Source organism: Salvelinus fontinalis, unplaced genomic scaffold (assembly GCF_029448725.1).
Source record: "Salvelinus fontinalis isolate EN_2023a unplaced genomic scaffold, ASM2944872v1 scaffold_0989, whole genome shotgun sequence".
Classification (NCBI taxonomy): Eukaryota; Metazoa; Chordata; class Actinopteri; order Salmoniformes; family Salmonidae; genus Salvelinus; species Salvelinus fontinalis.
In genome coordinates, this window is record NW_026601198.1 from 9,202 (window position 1) to 30,785 (window position 21,584).

Below are 21,584 nucleotides of genomic sequence, written 5' to 3' on the forward strand. Positions count from 1 at the left end.
GAACATTACACACTAACCCTGATCGCTGGCTGTCATATAGACAGGATGTCTTCCTGTAAACACACATTACACACTAACCCTGATCACTGGCTGTCATATAGACAGGATGTCTTCCTGTAAACAACCAGAACATTACACACTAACCCTGATCACTGGCTGTCATATAGACAGGATGTCTTCCTGTAAACAACCAGAACATTACACACTAACCCTGATCACTGGCTGTCATATAGACAGGATGTCTTCCTGTAAACAACCAGAACATTACACACTAACCCTGATCGCTGGCTGTCATATAGACAGGATGTCTTCCTGTAAACACACATTACACACTAACCCTGATCGCTGGCTGTCATATAGACAGGATGTCTTCCTGTAAACAACCAGAACATTACACACTAACCCTGATCACTGGCTGTCATATAGACAGGATGTCTTCCTGTAAACAACCAGAACATTACACACTAACCCTGATCGCTGGCTGTCATATAGACAGGATGTCTTCCTGTAAACACACATTACACACTAACCCTGATCGCTGGCTGTCATATAGACAGGATGTCTTCCTGTAAACAACCAGAACATTACACACTAACCCTGATCACTGGCTGTCATATAGACAGGATGTCTTCCTGTAAACAACCAGAACATTACACACTAACCCTGATCGCTGGCTGTCATATAGACAGGATGTCTTCCTGTAAACAACCAGAACATTACACACTAACCCTGATCACTGGCTGTCATATAGACAGGATGTCTTCCTGTAAACAACCAGAACATTACACACTAACCCTGATCACTGGTTGTCATATAGACAGGATGTCTTCCTGTAAACACACATTACACACTAACCCTGATCGCTGGCTGTCGTACAGACAGGATGTCTTCCTGTAAACACACATTACACACTAACCCTGATCACTGGCTGTCATATAGACAGGATGTCTTCCTGTAAACACACATTACACACTAACCCTGATCGCTGGCTGTCATATAGACAGGATGTCTTCCTGTAAACAACCAGAACATTACACACTAACCCTGATCACTGGCTGTCATATAGACAGGATGTCTTCCTGTAAACAACCAGAACATTACACACTAACCCTGATCGCTGGCTGTCATATAGACAGGATGTCTTCCTGTAAACAACCAGAACATTACACACTAACCCTGATCACTGGCTGTCATATAGACAGGATGTCTTCCTGTAAACAACCAGAACATTACACACTAACCCTGATCACTGGCTGTCATATAGACAGGATGTCTTCCTGTAAACAACCAGAACATTACACACTAACCCTGATCACTGGTTGTCATATAGACAGGATGTCTTCCTGTAAACACACATTACACACTAACCCTGATCGCTGGCTGTCGTACAGACAGGATGTCTTCCTGTAAACACACATTACACACTAACCCTGATCACTGGCTGTCATATAGACAGGATGTCTTCCTGTAAACAACCAGAACATTACACACTAACCCTGATCGCTGGCTGTCATATAGACAGGATGTCTTCCTGTAAACAACCAGAACATTACACACTAACCCTGATCACTGGCTGTCATATAGACAGGATGTCTTCCTGTAAACAACCAGAACATTACACACTAACCCTGATCACTGGCTGTCATATAGACAGGATGTCTTCCTGTAAACACACATTACACACTAACCCTGATCACTGGCTGTCATATAGACAGGACGTCTTCCTGTAAACAACCAGAACATTACACACTAACCCTGATCGCTGGCTGTCATATAGACAGGATGTCTTCCTGTAAACACACATTACACACTAACCCTGATCACTGGCTGTCATATAGACAGGATGTCTTCCTGTAAACAACCAGAACATTACACACTAACCCTGATCACTGGCTGTCATATAGACAGGATGTCTTCCTGTAAACACACATTACACACTAACCCTGATCGCTGGCTGTCATATAGACAGGATGTCTTCCTGTAAACAACCAGAACATTACACACTAACCCTGATCACTGGCTGTCATATAGACAGGATGTCTTCCTGTAAACAACCAGAACATTACACACTAACCCTGATCGCTGGCTGTCATATAGACAGGATGTCTTCCTGTAAACAACCAGAACATTACACACTAACCCTGATCACTGGCTGTCATATAGACAGGATGTCTTCCTGTAAACAACCAGAACATTACACACTAACCCTGATCGCTGGCTGTCATATAGACAGGATGTCTTCCTGTAAACAACCAGAACATTACACACTAACCCTGATCACTGGCTGTCATATAGACAGGATGTCTTCCTGTAAACACACATTACACACTAACCCTGATCACTGGCTGTCATATAGACAGGACGTCTTCCTGTAAACAACCAGAACATTACACACTAACCCTGATCGCTGGCTGTCATATAGACAGGATGTCTTCCTGTAAACACACATTACACACTAACCCTGATCACTGGCTGTCATATAGACAGGATGTCTTCCTGTAAACAACCAGAACATTACACACTAACCCTGATCACTGGCTGTCATATAGACAGGATGTCTTCCTGTAAACAACCAGAACATTACACACTAACCCTGATCACTGGCTGTCATATAGACAGGATGTCTTCCTGTAAACAACCAGAACATTACACACTAACCCTGATCGCTGGCTGTCATATAGACAGGATGTCTTCCTGTAAACACACATTACACACTAACCCTGATCGCTGGCTGTCATATAGACAGGATGTCTTCCTGTAAACAACCAGAACATTACACACTAACCCTGATCACTGGCTGTCATATAGACAGGATGTCTTCCTGTAAACAACCAGAACATTACACACTAACCCTGATCGCTGGCTGTCATATAGACAGGATGTCTTCCTGTAAACACACATTACACACTAACCCTGATCGCTGGCTGTCATATAGACAGGATGTCTTCCTGTAAACAACCAGAACATTACACACTAACCCTGATCACTGGCTGTCATATAGACAGGATGTCTTCCTGTAAACAACCAGAACATTACACACTAACCCTGATCGCTGGCTGTCATATAGACAGGATGTCTTCCTGTAAACAACCAGAACATTACACACTAACCCTGATCACTGGCTGTCATATAGACAGGATGTCTTCCTGTAAACAACCAGAACATTACACACTAACCCTGATCACTGGTTGTCATATAGACAGGATGTCTTCCTGTAAACACACATTACACACTAACCCTGATCGCTGGCTGTCGTACAGACAGGATGTCTTCCTGTAAACACACATTACACACTAACCCTGATCACTGGCTGTCATATAGACAGGATGTCTTCCTGTAAACAACCAGAACATTACACACTAACCCTGATCGCTGGCTGTCATATAGACAGGATGTCTTCCTGTAAACAACCAGAACATTACACACTAACCCTGATCACTGGCTGTCATATAGACAGGATGTCTTCCTGTAAACAACCAGAACATTACACACTAACCCTGATCACTGGCTGTCATATAGACAGGATGTCTTCCTGTAAACACACATTACACACTAACCCTGATCACTGGCTGTCATATAGACAGGACGTCTTCCTGTAAACAACCAGAACATTACACACTAACCCTGATCGCTGGCTGTCATATAGACAGGATGTCTTCCTGTAAACACACATTACACACTAACCCTGATCGCTGGCTGTCATATAGACAGGATGTCTTCCTGTAAACAACCAGAACATTACACACTAACCCTGATCGCTGGCTGTCATATAGACAGGATGTCTTCCTGTAAACACACATTACACACTAACCCTGATCGCTGGCTGTCATATAGACAGGATGTCTTCCTGTAAACAACCAGAACATTACACACTAACCCTGATCACTGGCTGTCATATAGACAGGATGTCTTCCTGTAAACAACCAGAACATTACACACTAACCCTGATCGCTGGCTGTCATATAGACAGGATGTCTTCCTGTAAACAACCAGAACATTACACACTAACCCTGATCACTGGCTGTCATATAGACAGGATGTCTTCCTGTAAACAACCAGAACATTTCACACTAACCCTGATCACTGGCTGTCATATAGACAGGATGTCTTCCTGTAAACAACCAGAACATTACACACTAACCCTGATCACTGGTTGTCATATAGACAGGATGTCTTCCTGTAAACACACATTACACACTAACCCTGATCACTGGCTGTCATATAGGCAGGATGTCTTCCTGTAAACACACATTACACACTAACCCTGATCACTGGCTGTCATATAGACAGGATGTCTTCCTGTAAACACACATTACACACTAACCCTGATCGCTGGCTGTCATATAGACAGGATGTCTTCCTGTAAACAACCAGAACATTACACACTAACCCTGATCACTGGCTGTCATATAGACAGGATGTCTTCCTGTAAACAACCAGAACATTACACACTAACCCTGATCGCTGGCTGTCATATAGACAGGATGTCTTCCTGTAAACAACCAGAACATTACACACTAACCCTGATCACTGGCTGTCATATAGACAGGATGTCTTCCTGTAAACACACATTACACACTAACCCTGATCACTGGCTGTCATATAGACAGGATGTCTTCCTGTAAACACACATTACACACTAACCCTGATCACTGGCTGTCATATAGACAGGATGTCTTCCTGTAAACACACATTACACACTAACCCTGATCACTGGCTGTCGTATAGACAGGATGTCTTCCTGTAAACAACCAGAACATTACACACTAACCCTGATCACTGGCTGTCATATAGACAGGATGTCTTCCTGTAAACAACCAGAACATTACACACTAACCCTGATCACTGGCTGTCATATAGACAGGATGTCTTCCTGTAAACAACCAGAACATTACACACTAACCCTGATCACTGGCTGTCATATAGACAGGATGTCTTCCTGTAAACAACCAGAACATTACACACTAACCCTGATCGCTGGCTGTCGTATAGACAGGATGTCTTCCTGTAAACAACCAGAACATTACACACTAACCCTGATCGCTGGCTGTCATATAGACAGGATGTCTTCCTGTAAACAACCAGAACATTACACACTAACCCTGATCGCTGGCTGTCATATAGACAGGATGTCTTCCTGTAAACACACATTACACACTAACCCTGATCGCTGGCTGTCATATAGACAGGATGTCTTCCTGTAAACAACCAGAACATTACACACTAACCCTGATCGCTGGCTGTCATATAGACAGGATGTCTTCCTGTAAACACACATTACACACTAACCCTGATCGCTGGCTGTCATATAGACAGGATGTCTTCCTGTAAACAACCAGAACATTACACACTAACCCTGATCACTGGCTGTCATATAGACAGGATGTCTTCCTGTAAACAACCAGAACATTACACACTAACCCTGATCGCTGGCTGTCATACAGACAGGATGTCTTCCTGTAAACACACATTACACACTAACCCTGATCACTGGCTGTCATATAGACAGGATGTCTTCCTGTAAACAACCAGAACATTACACACTAACCCTGATCACTGGCTGTCGTATAGACAGGATGTCTTCCTGTAAACAACCAGAACATTACACACTAACCCTGATCAATGGCTGTCATATAGACAGGATGTCTTCCTGTAAACACACATTACACACTAACCCTGATCGCTGGCTGTCATATAGACAGGATGTCTTCCTGTAAACAACCAGAACATTACACACTAACCCTGATCGCTGGCTGTCGTACAGACAGGATGTCTTCCTGTAAACAACAAGAGGTCTTCCTGTAAACAACAAGAGGTCTTCCTGTAAACAACAAGAGGTCTTCCTGTAAACAACAAGAGGTCTTCCTGTAAACAACAAGAGGTCTTCCTGTAAACACACATTACACTGACCACTCGATATGCGCGTTCACAAGTCTCAAGCTAGTTGTCGAGTCATCGAGGACTCCACTGTGCCCTTCGGAAGCCTCTTCGAGAGGGAATCCTTTGACAACGTTGTAGATGGGATGTGACATTTAAATGTTTAAAAGAATTTGGGATCGTTAACGTTTAGAAAAAAAATCCCAAACCAAAAACCTTTTTACTACAGTTATCCCAAGCTACTAACATAATATTACATTGAACAAATACTGTCGGAGATCTGAATCTTTCAAATGATTTGGATATAAAGCGCTCCGCAGGTCATCGTTAACAGTTGAAAAAATGACCGGAAGTGACATCATCAGTCCTGTATTTATATATACAGGGGGTACAGAGTCAATGTGGAGGCTATATACAGGGGGTACCGGTACAGAGTCAATGTGGAGGCTATATACAGGGTATTACGGTACAGAGTCAATGTGGAGACTATATACAGGGTATTACGGTACAGAGTCAATGTGGAGGCTATATACAGGGTGTTACGGTACAGAGACATTGTGGCGGCTATATACAGGGGTACAGAGTCAATGTGGCGGCTATATACAGGGGGTACCAGTACAGAGTCAATGTGGAGGCTATATACAGAGGGTACCGGTACAGAGTCAATGTGGAGGCTATATACAGGGTATTACGGTACAGAGTCAATGTGGAGGCTATATACAGGGTATTACGGTACAGAGTCTATGTGGAGACTGTATACAGGGTATTACGGTACAGAGTCAATGTGGAGGCTATATACAGGGGGTACCGGTACAGAGTCAATGTGGAGGCTATATACAGGGTGTTACGGTACAGAGTCAATGTGGAGGCTATATACAGGGGGTACCGGTACAGAGTCAATGTGGAGGCTATATACAGGGGGTACCGGTACAGAGTCAATGTGGAGGCTATATACAGGGTGTTACGGTACAGAGTCAATGTGGAGGCTATATACAGGGTATTACGGTACAGAGTCAATGTGGAGGCTATATACAGGGTATTACGGTACAGAGTCAATGTGGAGGCTATATACAGGGGGTACCGGTAAAGAGTCAATGTGGAGGCTATATACAGGGTATTACGGTACAGAGTCAATGTGGAGGCTATATACAGGGTATTACGGTACAGAGTCAATGTGGAGGCTATATACAGGGTATTACGGTACAGAGTCTATGTGGAGACTGTATACAGGGTATTACGGTACAGAGTCAATGTGGAGGCTATATACAGGGGGTACCGGTACAGAGTCAATGTGGAGGCTATATACAGGGGGTACCGGTACAGAGTCAATGTGGAGGCTATATACAGGGGGTACCGGTACAGAGTCAATGTGGAGGCTATATACAGGGGGTACCGGTACAGAGTCAATGTGGAGGCTATATACAGGGTGTTACGGTACAGAGTCAATGTGGAGGCTATATACAGGGTATTACGGTACAGAGTCAATGTGGAGGCTATATACAGGGGGTACCGGTACAGAGTCAATGTGGAGGCTATATACAGGGGGTACCGGTAAAGAGTCAATGTGGAGGCTATATACAGGGTGTTACGGTACAGAGTCAATGTGGAGGCTATATACAGGAGGTACCGTACAGAGTCAATGTGGAGGCTATATACAGGGTATTACGGGACAGAGTCAATGTGGAGGCTATATACAGGGGGTACCGGTACAGAGTCAATGTGGAGGCTATATACAGGGGGTACCGGTACAGAGTCAATGTGGAGGCTATATACAGGGTGTTACGGTACAGAGTCAGTGTGGAGGCTATATACAGGGGGTACCGGTACAGAGTCAATGTGAAGGCTATATACAGGGGGTACCGGTACAGAGTCAATGTGAAGGCTATATACAGGGGGTACCGGTACAGAGTCAATGTGGAGGTTATATATAGGGGGTACCGGTACAGAGTCAATGTGGAGGCTATATACAGGGTGTTACAGTACAGAGTCAATGTGGAGACTATATACAGGGTATTACGGTACAGAGTCAATGTGGAGGCTATATACAGGGGATACCGGTACAGAGTCAATGTGGAGGCTATATACAGGGGGTACTGGTACAGAGACAGTGTGGAGGCTATATACAGGGGGTACTGGTACAGAGTCAATGTGGAGGCTATATACAGGGTGTTACGGTACAGAGTCAATGTGGAGGCTATATACAGGAGGTACCGGTACAGAGTCAATGTGGAGGCTATATACAGGGTGTACTGGTACAGAGTCAATGTGGAGGCTATATACAGGGGGTACCGGTACAGAGTCAATGTGGAGGCTATATACAGGGTGTACTGGTACAGAGTCAATGTGGAGGCTATATACAGGAGGTACCGGTACAGAGTCAATGTGGAGGCTATATACAGGGGGTACTGGTACAGAGTCAATGTGGAGGCTATATACAGGGGGTACCGGTACAGAGTCAATGTGGAGGCTATATACAGGGGGTACTGGTACAGAGTCAATGTGGAGGCTATATACAGGGGGTACTGGTACAGAGTCAATGTGGAGGCTATATACAGGGGGTACCGGTACAGAGTCAATGTGGAGGCTATATACAGGAGGTACCGGTACAGAGTCAATGTGGAGGCTATATACAGGGTGTACCGGTACAGAGTCAATGTGGAGGCTATATACAGGGGGTACCGGTACAGAGTCAATGTGGAGGCTATATACAGGGGGTACCGATACAGAGTCAATGTGGAGGCTATATACAGGGGGTACTAGTACAGAGTCAATGTGGAGGCTATATACAGGGTGTTACGGTACAGAGTCAATGTGGAGGCTATATTCAGGGGGTACCGGTACAGAGTCAATGTGGAGGCTATATACAGGGGGTACCGGTACAGAGTCAATGTGGAGGCTATATACAGGGGGTATCGGTACAGAGTCAATGTGGAGGCTATATACAGGGGGTACCGTACAGAGTCAATGTGGAGGCTATATACAGGGGGTACCGGTACAGAGTCAATGTGGAGGCTATATACAGGGGGTACCGGTACAGAGTCAATGTGGAGGCTATATACAGGGGGTACCGGTACAGAGTCAATGTGGAGGCTATATACAGGGGGTACCGGTACAGAGTCAATGTGGAGGCTATATACAGGGGGTACCGGTACAGAGTCAATGTGGAGGCTATATACAGGGGGTACCGGTACAGAGTCAATGTGGAGGCTATATACAGGGGGTACCGGTACAGAGTCAATGTGGAGGCTATATACAGGGTATTACGGTACAGAGTCAATGTGGAGACTATATACAGGGTATTACGGTACAGAGTCAATGTGGAGGCTATATACAGGGGGTACCGGTACAGAGTCAATGTGGAGACTATATACAGGGGGTACCGGTACAGAGTCAATGTGGAGGCTATATACAGGGTATTACGGTACAGAGTCAATGTGGAGGCTATATACAGGGTGTTACGGTACAGAGTCAATGTGGAGGCTATATACAGGGTATTACGGTACAGAGTCAATGTGGCGGCTATATACAGGGTGTTACGGTACAGAGACATTGTGGCGGCTATATACAGGGGTACAGAGTCAATGTGGCGGCTATATACAGGGGGTACCAGTACAGAGTCAATGTGGAGGCTATATACAGAGGGTACCGGTACAGAGTCAATGTGGAGGCTATATACAGGGTATTACGGTACAGAGTCAATGTGGAGGCTATATACAGGGTATTACGGTACAGAGTCAATGTGGAGGCTATATACAGGGTGTTACGGTACAGAGTCAATGTGGAGGCTATATACAGAGGGTACCGGTACAGAGTCAATGTGGAGACTGTATACAGGGTATTACGGTACAGAGTCAATGTGGAGGCTATATACAGGGGGTACCGGTACAGAGTCAATGTGGAGGCTATATACAGGGTGTTACGGTACAGAGTCAATGTGGAGGCTATATACAGGGGGTACCGGTACAGAGTCAATGTGGAGGCTATATACAGGGGGTACCGGTACAGAGTCAATGTGGAGGCTATATACAGGGTGTTACGGTACAGAGTCAATGTGGAGGCTATATACAGGGTATTACGGTACAGAGTCAATGTGGAGGCTATATACAGGGTGTTACGGTACAGAGTCAATGTGGAGGCTATATACAGGGGGTACCGGTAAAGAGTCAATGTGGAGGCTATATACAGGGTATTACGGTACAGAGTCAATGTGGAGGCTATATACAGGGTATTACGGTACAGAGTCAATGTGGAGGCTATATACAGGGTATTACGGTACAGAGTCTATGTGGAGACTGTATACAGGGTATTACGGTACAGAGTCAATGTGGAGGCTATATACAGGGGGTACCGGTACAGAGTCAATGTGGAGGCTATATACAGGGGGTACCGGTACAGAGTCAATGTGGAGGCTATATACAGGGGGTACCGGTACAGAGTCAATGTGGAGGCTATATACAGGGGGTACCGGTACAGAGTCAATGTGGAGGCTATATACAGGGTGTTACGGTACAGAGTCAATGTGGAGGCTATATACAGGGTATTACGGTACAGAGTCAATGTGGAGGCTATATACAGGGGGTACCGGTACAGAGTCAATGTGGAGGCTATATACAGGGGGTACCGGTAAAGAGTCAATGTGGAGGCTATATACAGGGTGTTACGGTACAGAGTCAATGTGGAGGCTATATACAGGAGGTACCGTACAGAGTCAATGTGGAGGCTATATACAGGGTATTACGGTACAGAGTCAATGTGGAGGCTATATACAGGGGGTACCGGTACAGAGTCAATGTGGAGGCTATATACAGGGGGTACCGGTACAGAGTCAATGTGGAGGCTATATACAGGGTGTTACGGTACAGAGTCAGTGTGGAGGCTATATACAGGGGGTACCGGTACAGAGTCAATGTGAAGGCTATATACAGGGGGTACCGGTACAGAGTCAATGTGGAGGTTATATACAGGGGGTACCGGTACAGAGTCAATGTGGAGGCTATATACAGGGTGTTACAGTACAGAGTCAATGTGGAGACTATATACAGGGTATTACGGTACAGAGTCAATGTGGAGGCTATATACAGGGGATACCGGTACAGAGTCAATGTGGAGGCTATATACAGGGGGTACTGGTACAGAGTCAATGTGGAGGCTATATACAGGGGGTACTGGTACAGAGTCAATGTGGAGGCTATATACAGGGGGTACTGGTACAGAGTCAATGTGGAGGCTATATACAGGGGGTACTGGTACAGAGTCAATGTGGAGGCTATATACAGGAGGTACCGGTACAGAGTCAATGTGGAGGCTATATACAGGGTGTACTGGTACAGAGTCAATGTGGAGGCTATATACAGGGGGTACCGGTACAGAGTCAATGTGGAGGCTATATACAGGGGGTACTGGTACAGAGTCAATGTGGAGGCTATATACAGGGGGTACTGGTACAGAGTCAATGTGGAGGCTATATACAGGGGGTACTGGTACAGAGTCAATGTGGAGGCTATATACAGGAGGTACCGGTACAGAGTCAATGTGGAGGCTATATACAGGGTGTACTGGTACAGAGTCAATGTGGAGGCTATATACAGGGGGTACCGGTACAGAGTCAATGTGGAGGCTATATACAGGGGGTACCGATACAGAGTCAATGTGGAGGCTATATACAGGGGGTACTAGTACAGAGTCAATGTGGAGGCTATATACAGGGTGTTACGGTACAGAGTCAATGTGGAGGCTATATTCAGGGGGTACCGGTACAGAGTCAATGTGGAGGCTATATACAGGGGGTACCGGTACAGAGTCAATGTGGAGGCTATATACAGGGGGTACCGGTACAGAGTCAATGTGGAGGCTATATACAGGGGGTATCGGTACAGAGTCAATGTGGAGGCTATATACAGGGGGTACCGTACAGAGTCAATGTGGAGGCTATATACAGGGGGTACCGGTACAGAGTCAATGTGGAGGCTATATACAGGGGGTACCGGTACAGAGTCAATGTGGAGGCTATATACAGGGGGTACCGGTACAGAGTCAATGTGGAGGCTATATACAGGGGGTACTGGTACAGAGTCAATGTGGAGGCTATATACAGGGGGTACCGTACAGAGTCAATGTGGAGGCTAAATACAGGGGGTACCGGTACAGAGTCAATGTGGAGGCTATATACAGGGTGTTACGGTACAGAGTCAATGTGGAGGCTATATACAGGGGGAACCGGTACAGAGTCAATGTGGAGGCTATATACAGGGGGTACCGGTACAGAGTCAATGTGGAGGCTATATACAGGGGGTACCGGTACAGAGTCAATGTGGAGGTTATATACAGGGGGTACCGGTACCGAGTCAGTGTGCGGGGGTACAGGCTAGTCGAGGTAATCTGTACATGGGTGGGGGCGAAGTGACTATGTATAGGTAACAAACAGCGAGTAGCAGCAGAGGGAGGAGGGTCAATGTAAATTGTCCGGTGGCCATTTGATTAATTGTTCAGCAGTCTTATGGCTTGGGGGTAGAAGCTGTTGAGGAGCCTTTTGATCCTAGACTTGGCGCTCCGGTACCGCTTGCCGTGCGTTCGCAGAGAAAACGGTCTATAATTTGGGTGACTGGACTCTCTGACAATTGTATGAGCTTTCCTCTGACACCAGCTAGTATAGAGGTCCTGGATGGCAGGAAGCTTGGCCCCAGTGATGTACTGGGCCGTTCGCACTACCCTCTGTAGTGCCTTGTGGTCGGAGACCGATCAGTTGCCATATCAGGCAGTGATGCAACCGGTCAGGATGCTCTCGATGGTGCAGCTGTAGAATTTTTTGAGGATCTGGGGACCCGTGCCAAATCTTTTCAGTCTCCTGAGGGGGAATAGGTTTTGTTGTTCCCTCTTCACGACTGTCTTGATGTGTTTGGACCATGATAGTTCGTTGGTGATGTGGACACCAAGGAACTTGAAACTCCACCCACTCCACTACAGCCCCGTCGATGTTAATGTTAGGGTTAAGGTTAGGCTTAACTTCTTAGCGCTAGGGGTCAGATTTTTTTTCTTTTCTTCAAATAACGTACCCAACGTAAACGGAAATTCTCTGGCCCAGATCGTAGAATATGCATATAATTTATAGATTAGGATAGAAAACACTCCAAAGTTTCCAAAACTGTCAAAATATTGTCTGTGAGAAAAACAATACTTATTCTGCAAGCGAAATCCTGAGAAAAAGTAACCCGGAAGTGATATTTTAAAAAATCAAAAAATTGTTTCCTGGCCTGTCTAACCTCCATTTAAAGGGGTATCAACTAGATTCTTTTTCCAATGGCTTCCTCAGGCTGTGACCAGGCTTTAGACATAGTTTCAGGCTTTTATTTTGAAAAATTAGCAAGATGTTTCAAAAGAGGTCAGGTGTCCTCTGAATATTTCCTGCGTGCGCGGGAGGAGCTCACCATTTTCCTTTTCTCACTTAATTAATAGGTTACGCTCCGGTTGAAATATTATCGATTATGTATTCGGTATCCGTAGCGCAGAAAAGTTAAAACCACATTTTAAGAAGAGAAATAGTAAAAATAGGTGGGTTTTATGACTTTGTGGCCGTGGTAACTAGTGACAACCAATAGCCAGGAATCAAGTTTCAAGATTATTTTTCATATAGCCCTTCGTACATCAGCTAATATCTCAAAGTGCTGTACAGAAACCCAGCCTAAAACCCCAAACAGCAAGCAATGCCGGTGTAGAAGCACGGTGGCTAGGAAAAACTCCCTAGAAAGGCAGGAACCTAAGAAACCTAGAGAGGAATGTGGTAGATTGAGCTGTATTGCCCCCTAGCGGCCATGTGCCAAACCACACGTGTGTGTGTGTGTGTGTGTGTGTGTGTGTGTGTGTGTGTGTGTGTGTGTGTGTGTGTGTGTGTGTGTGTGTGTGTGTGTGTGTGTGCATACGTACCTGGAAGCGTATAGAGACCACCACCCCACAGATCTCCTCTCCCACCATGAACTGTTCTCCCAACATGGCCAGAATAATGTTCTCCCAGAACCTGCTGGCCAGACCTGTCAACAACAATATTAACAACATGGCCAGAATAATGTTCTACCTGCTGGCCAGACCTGTCAACAACAATATTAACAACATGGCCAGAATAATGTTCTACCTGCTGGCCAGACCTGTCAACAACAACAATATTAACAACATGGCCAGAATAATGTTCAACCTGCTGGCCAGACCTGTCAACAACAACAATATTAACAACATGGCAGAATAATGTTCTACCTGCTGGCCAGACCTGTCAACAACAATATTAACAACATGGCCAGAATAATGTTCTACCTGCTGGCCAGACCTGTCAACAACAACAATATCAACAACATGGCCAGAATAATGTTCTACCTGCTGGCCAGACCTGTCAACAACAACAATATTAACAACATGGCCAGAATAATGTTCTCCCAGAACCTGCTGGCCAGACCTGTCAACAACAACAATATTAACAACATGGCCAGAATAATGTTCTCCCTGCTGGCCAGACCTGTCAACAACAACAATATTAACAACATGGCCAGAATAATGTTCTACCTGCTGGCCAGACCTGTCAACAACAACAATATTAACAACATGGCCAGAATAATGTTCTCCCTGCTGGCCAGACCTGTCAACAACAACAATATTAACAACATGGCCAGAATAATGTTCTACCTGCTGGCCAGACCTGTCAACAACAACAATATTAACAACATGGCCAGAATAATGTTCTACCTGCTGGCCAGACCTGTCAACAACAACAATATTAACAACATGGCCAGAATAATGTTCTACCTGCTGGCCAGACCTGTCAACAACAACAATATTAACAACATGGCCAGAATAATGTTCTACCTGCTGGCCAGACCTGTCAACAACAACAATATTAACAACATGGCCAGAATAATGTTCAACCTGCTGGCCAGACCTGTCAACAACAATATTAACAACATGGCCAGAATAATGTTCTCCCAGAACCTGCTGGCCAGACCTGTCAACAACAACAATATTAACAACATGGCCAGAATAATGTTCTACCTGCTGGCCAGACCTGTCAACAACAACAATATTAACAACATGGCCAGAATAATGTTCTACCTGCTGGCCAGACCTGTCAACAACAACAATATTAACAACATGGCAGAATAATGTTCAACCTGCTGGCCAGACCTGTCAACAACAACAATATTAACAACATGGTCAGAATAATGTTCTACCTGCTGGCCAGACCTGTCAACAACAACAATATTAACAACATGGCCAGAATAATGTTCTACCTGCTGGCCAGACCTGTCAACAACAACAATATTAACAACATGGCCAGAATAATGTTCTACCTGCTGGCCAGACCTGTCAACAACAACAATATTAACAACATGGCCAGAATAATGTTCTACCTGCTGGCCAGACCTGTCAACAACAACAATATTAACAACATGGACAGAATAATGTTCTACCAGAACCTGCTGGCCAGACCTGTCAACAACAACAATATTAACAACATGGCCAGAATAATGTTCTCCCTGCTGGCCAGACCTGTCAACAACAACAATATTAACAACATGGCCAGAATAATGTTCTACCTGCTGGCCAGACCTGTCAACAACAACAATATTAACAACATGGCCAGAATAATGTTCTCCCTGCTGGCCAGACCTGTCAACAACAACAATATTAACAACATGGCCAGAATAATGTTCAACCTGCTGGCCAGACCTGTCAACAACAACAATATTAACAACATGGCCAGAATAATGTTCTACCTGCTGGCCAGACCTGTCAACAACAACAATATTAACAACATGGCCAGAATAATGTTCAACCTGCTGGCCAGACCTGTCAACAACAACAATATCAACAACATGGCCAGAATAATGTTCTACCTGCTGGCCAGACCTGTCAACAACAACAATATTAACAACATGGCCAGAATAATGTTCTACCTGCTGGCCAGACCTGTCAACAACAACAATATTAACAACATGGCCAGAATAATGTTCTCCCAGAACCTGCTGGCCAGACCTGTCAACAACAACAATATTAACAACATGGCCAGAATAATGTTCTACCTGCTGGCCAGACCTGTCAACAACAATAATATTAACAACATGGCAGAATAATGTTCTACCTGCTGGCCAGACCTGTCAACAACAACAATATTAACAACATGGCCAGAATAATGTTCTACCTGCTGGCCAGACCTGTCAACAACAACAATATTAACAACATGGCCAGAATAATGTTCTACCTGCTGGCCAGACCTGTCAACAACAACAATATTAACAACATGGCCAGAATAATGTTCTACCTGCTGGCCAGACCTGTCAACAACAACAATATTAACAACATGGCCAGAATAATGTTCTACCTGCTGGCCAGACCTGTCAACAACAACAATATTAACAACATGGCCAGAATAATGTTCTACCTGCTGGCCAGACCTGTCAACAACAACAATATCAACAACATGGTCAGAATAATGTTCTACCTGCTGGCCAAACCTGTCAACAACAATATTAACAACATGGCCAGAATAATGTTCAACCTGCTGGCCAGACCTGTCAACAACAACAATATTAACAACATGGCCAGAATAATGTTCTACCTGCTGGCCAGACCTGTCAACAACAACAATATTAACAACATGGCCAGAATAATGTTCTACCTGCTGGCCAGACCTGTCAACAACAACAATATTAACAACATGGCCAGAATAATGTTCTACCTGCTGGCCAGACCTGTCAACAACAACAATATTAACAACATGGCCAGAATAATGTTCTACCTGCTGGCCAGACCTGTCAACAACAACAATATTAACAACATGGCCAGAATAATGTTCTACCTGCTGGCCAGACCTGTCAACAACAATATTAACAACATGGCCAGAATAATGTTCTACCTGCTGGCCAGACCTGTCAACAACAACAATATTAACAACATGGCCAGAATAATGTTCTACCTGCTGGCCAGACCTGTCAACAACAATATTAACAACATGGCCAGAATAATGTTCTACCTGCTGGCCAGACCTGTCAACAACAATATTAACAACATGGCCAGAATATTGTTCTACCTGCTGGCCAGACCTGTCAACAACAACAATATTAACAACATGGCCAGAATAATGTTCTACCTGCTGGCCAGACCTGTCAACAACAACAATATTAACAACATGGCCAGAATAATGTTCTCCCAGAACCTGCTGGCCAGACCTGTCAACAACAACAATATTAACAACATGGCCAGAATAATGTTCTACCTGCTGGCCAGACCTGTCAACAACAACAATATTAACAACATGGCCAGAATAATGTTCTACCTGCTGGCCAGACCTGTCAACAACAACAATATTAACAACATGGCCAGAATAATGTTCTACCTGCTGGCCAGACCTGTCAACAACAACAATATTAACAACATGGCCAGAATAATGTTCTACCTGCTGGCCAGACCTGTCAACAACAACAATATTAACAACATGGCCAGAATAATGTTCTACCTGCTGGCCAGACCTGTCAACAACAACAATATCAACAACATGGCCAGAATAATGTTCTACCTGCTGGCCAGACCTGTCAACAACAACAATATTAACAACATGGCCAGAATAATGTTCTACCTGCTGGCCAGACCTGTCAACAACAATATTAACAACATGGCCAGAATAATGTTCTACCTGCTGGCCAGACCTGTCAACAACAACAATATTAACAACATGGCCAGAATAATGTTCTACCTGCTGGCCAGACCTGTCAACAACAACAATATTAACAACATGGCCAGAATAATGTTCTACCTGCTGGCCAGACCTGTCAACAACAACAATATTAACAACATGGCCAGAATAATGTTCTACCTGCTGGCCAGACCTGTCAACAACAACAATATTAACAACATGGCCAGAATAATGTTCTACCTGCTGGCCAGACCTGTCAACAACAACAATATTAACAACATGGCCAGAATAATGTTCTACCTGCTGGCCAGACCTGTCAACAACAACAATATTAACAACATGGCCAGAATAATGTTCTACCTGCTGGCCAGACCTGTCAACAACAACAATATTAACAACATGGCCAGAATAATGTTCAACCTGCTGGCCAGACCTGTCAACAACAATATTAACAACATGGCCAGAATAATGTTCAACCTGCTGGCCAGACCTGTCAACAACAACAATATTAACAACATGGCCAGAATAATGTTCTACCTGCTGGCCAGACCTGTCAACAACAATATTAACAACATGGCCAGAATAATGTTCTACCTGCTGGCCAGACCTGTCAACAACAACAATATTAACAACATGGCCAGAATAATGTTCTACCTGCTGGCCAGACCTGTCAACAACAACAATATTAACAACATGGCCAGAATAATGTTCTACCTGCTGGCCAGACCTGTCAACAACAACAATATTAACAACATGGCCAGAATAATGTTCTACCTGCTGGCCAGACCTGTCAACAACAACAATATTAACAACATGGCCAGAATAATGTTCTACCTGCTGGCCAGACCTGTCAACAACAACAATATTAACAACATGGCCAGAATAATGTTCTACCTGCTGGCCAGACCTGTCAACAACAACAATATTAACAACATGGCCAGAATAATGTTCTACCTGCTGGCCAGACCTGTCAACAACAACAATATTAACAACATGGCCAGAATAATGTTCTACCTGCTGGCCAGACCTGTCAACAACAACAATATTAACAACATGGCCAGAATAATGTTCTACCTGCTGGCCAGACCTGTCAACAACAACAATATTAACAACATGGCCAGAATAATGTTCAACCTGCTGGCCAGACCTGTCAACAACAATATTAACAACATGGCCAGAATAATGTTCAACCTGCTGGCCAGACCTGTCAACAACAACAATATTAACAACATGGCCAGAATAATGTTCTACCTGCTGGCCAGACCTGTCAACAACAACAATATTAACAACATGGCCAGAATAATGTTCTACCTGCTGGCCAGACCTGTCAACAACAACAATATTAACAACATGGCCAGAATAATGTTCTACCTGCTGGCCAGACCTGTCAACAACAACAATATTAACAACATGGCCAGAATAATGTTCTACCTGCTGGCCAGACCTGTCAACAACAACAATATTAACAACATGGCCAGAATAATGTTCAACCTGCTGGCCAGACCTGTCAACAACAAGTGGTCAAATGCAACCTCGTGTTTCACACAGTAGACACATGCTCCGGGGCAAATCAGGGCTACTGATCAATTCAAGCCATTTTAATCTAGTGTCCACAGATCGATTTCTAAGAGAAAATGGCGGTCGGAACCAGAACCACGCACGTCCCCTAAAACGACGTAGCTAGATAGTTGGCTGAGCTAGCTACTGTAGCTATCCAGTACGTGTTGTGACGTAGCTAGTTCATTAGCTATGCTAGCTACTGTAGCTATCCAGTACCTCCTCTAGTATGTGTTAATGTGACGTAGCTAGTTCATTAGCTAGGCTAGCTACTGTAGCTATCCAGTACCTCCTCCAGTATGTGTTGTGACGTAGCTAATTCATTAGCTATGCTAGCTACTGTAGCTATCCAGTACCTCCTCCAGTATGTGTTGTGACGTAGCTAGTTCATTAGCTATGCTAGCTACTGTAGCTATCCAGTACGTGTTGTGACGTAGCTAGTTCATTAGCTATGCTAGCTACTGTAGCTATCCAGTACCTCCTCTAGTATGTGTTAATGTGACGTAGCTAGTTCATTAGCTAAGCTAGCTACTGTAGCTATCCAGTACCTCCTCTAGTATGTGTTAATGTGACGTAGCTAGTTCATTAGCTAGGCTAGCTACTGTAGCTATCCAGTACCTCCTCCAGTATGTGTTGATGTGATGTAGCTAGTTCGTTAGCTAGGCTAGCTACTGTAGCTATCCAGTACCTCCTCCAGTATGTGTTGTGATGTAACTAGTTCGTAAGCTAGGATAGCTACTGTAGCTATCCAGTACCTCCTCCAGTATGTGTTGATGTGATGTAGCTAGTTCATTAGCTAGGCTAGCTACTGTAGCTATCCAGTACCTCCTCCAGTATGTGTTGTGACGTAGCTAGTTCATTAGCTATGCTAGCTACTGTAGCTATCCAGTACGTGTTGTGACGTAGCTAGTTCGTTAGCTAGGCTAGCTACTGTAGCTATCCAGTACGTGTTGTGACGTAGCTAGTCCATTAGCTAGGCTAGCTACTGTAGCTATCCAGTACCTCCTCTAGTACGTATTAATGTGACGTAGCTAGTTCATTAGCTAGGCTAGCTACTGTAGCTATCCAGTACCTCCAGTATGTGTTGTAACGTAGCTAGTTCGTTAGCTAGGCTAGCTACTGTAGCTATCCAGTACCTCCAGTACGTGTTGTGACGTAGCTAGTTCGTTAGCTAGGCTAGCTACTGTAGCTATCCAGTACCTCCTCCAGTACGTGTAGTGACGTAGCTAGTTCGTTAGCTAGGCTAGCTACTGTAGCTATCCAGTACCTCCTCCAGTATGTGTTGATGTGATGTAGCTAGTTCGTTAGCTAGGCTAGCTACTGTAGCTATCCTGTACGTGTTGTGACGTAGCTAGTTCGTTAGCTAGGCTAGCTACTGTAGCTATCCAGTACCTCCTCCAGTATGTGTTGATGTGATGTAGCTAGTTCGTTAGCTAGGCTAGCTACTGTAGCTATCCAGTACCTCCTCCAGTATGTGTTGATGTGATGTAGCTAGTTCGTTAGCTAGGCTAGCTACTGTAGCTATCCAGTACCTCCTCCAGTATGTGTTGTTGTGATGTAGCTATTTCGTTAGCTAGGCTAGCTACTGTAGCTATCCAGTACGTGTTGTGACGTAGCTAGTTCGTTAGCTAGGCTAGCTACTGTAGCTATCCAGTACGTGTAGTGACGTAGCTAGTTCGTTAGCTAGGCTAGCTACTGTAGCTATCCAGTACCTCCTCCAGTACGTGTAGTGACGTAGCTAGTTCGTTAGCTAGGCTAGCTACTGTAGCTATCCAGTACCTCCTCCAGTATGTGTTGTTGTGATGTAGCTATTTCGTTAGCTAGGCTAGCTACTGTAGCTATCCAGTACGTGTTGTGATGTAGCTAGTTCGTTAGCTAGGCTAGCTACTGTAGCTATCCAGTACCTCCTCCAGTGTGTGTTGTGACGTAGCTAGTTCATTAGCTATGCTAGCTACTGTAGCTATCCAGTACCTCCTCCAGTGCGTGTTGTGATGTAGCTAGTTCGTTAGCTAGGCTAGCTACTGTAGCTATCCAGTACCTCCTCCAGTATGTGTTGATGTGATGTAGATAGTTCGTTAGCTAGGCTAGCTACTGTAGCTATCCAGTACGTGTTGTGACGTAGCTAGTTCGTTAGCTAGGCTAGCTACTGTAGCTATCCAGTACCTCCTCCAGTATGTGTTGATGTGACGTAGCTAGTTCATTAGCTAAGCTAGCTACTGTAGCTATCCAGTACCTCCTCCAGTGTGTGTTGCTAGCTAGGCTAGCCACTGATGTGATGTCTACCCTTGAAGGGAGGTTTAGAGAATGGTAAAAGGCAACATGAGGGGCAAAGTGAACAAGTTGTCAGCCTTGTCTTAAAACAACAGACCTTTTCGCAGCCTGATGATCCACTTCCCACCGTTCTTATTAGCTTCATCCTGGAGGGTTACACAGACACACCCCCAACCCCGTGAATACCAAAAAGGTATGGTTGTACTGG

The 21,584-nt window shown here is 44.7% G+C and overlaps 1 protein-coding gene across 1 annotated transcript in view; it reads right to left on the reverse strand.

Moving 5' to 3' along the window:
* Window positions 1-13,780: 13,780 nt before the first annotated feature.
* Window positions 13,781-21,584, reverse strand: part of LOC129848112 (eukaryotic translation initiation factor 4E type 2-like) — a gene marked incomplete at its 3' end in the record, with an annotated part of 32,896 nt that continues 25,092 nt past the window's right edge. Inside the window, exons 4-5 of the mRNA XM_055915578.1 lie at window positions 21,474-21,522; window positions 13,781-13,901 (exon numbers count right to left, since the gene is read on the reverse strand). Of these exons, the coding sequence (XP_055771553.1) occupies window positions 13,781-13,901; window positions 21,474-21,522 (170 nt within the window). The remainder of the gene's footprint in view (window positions 13,902-21,473; window positions 21,523-21,584) is intronic.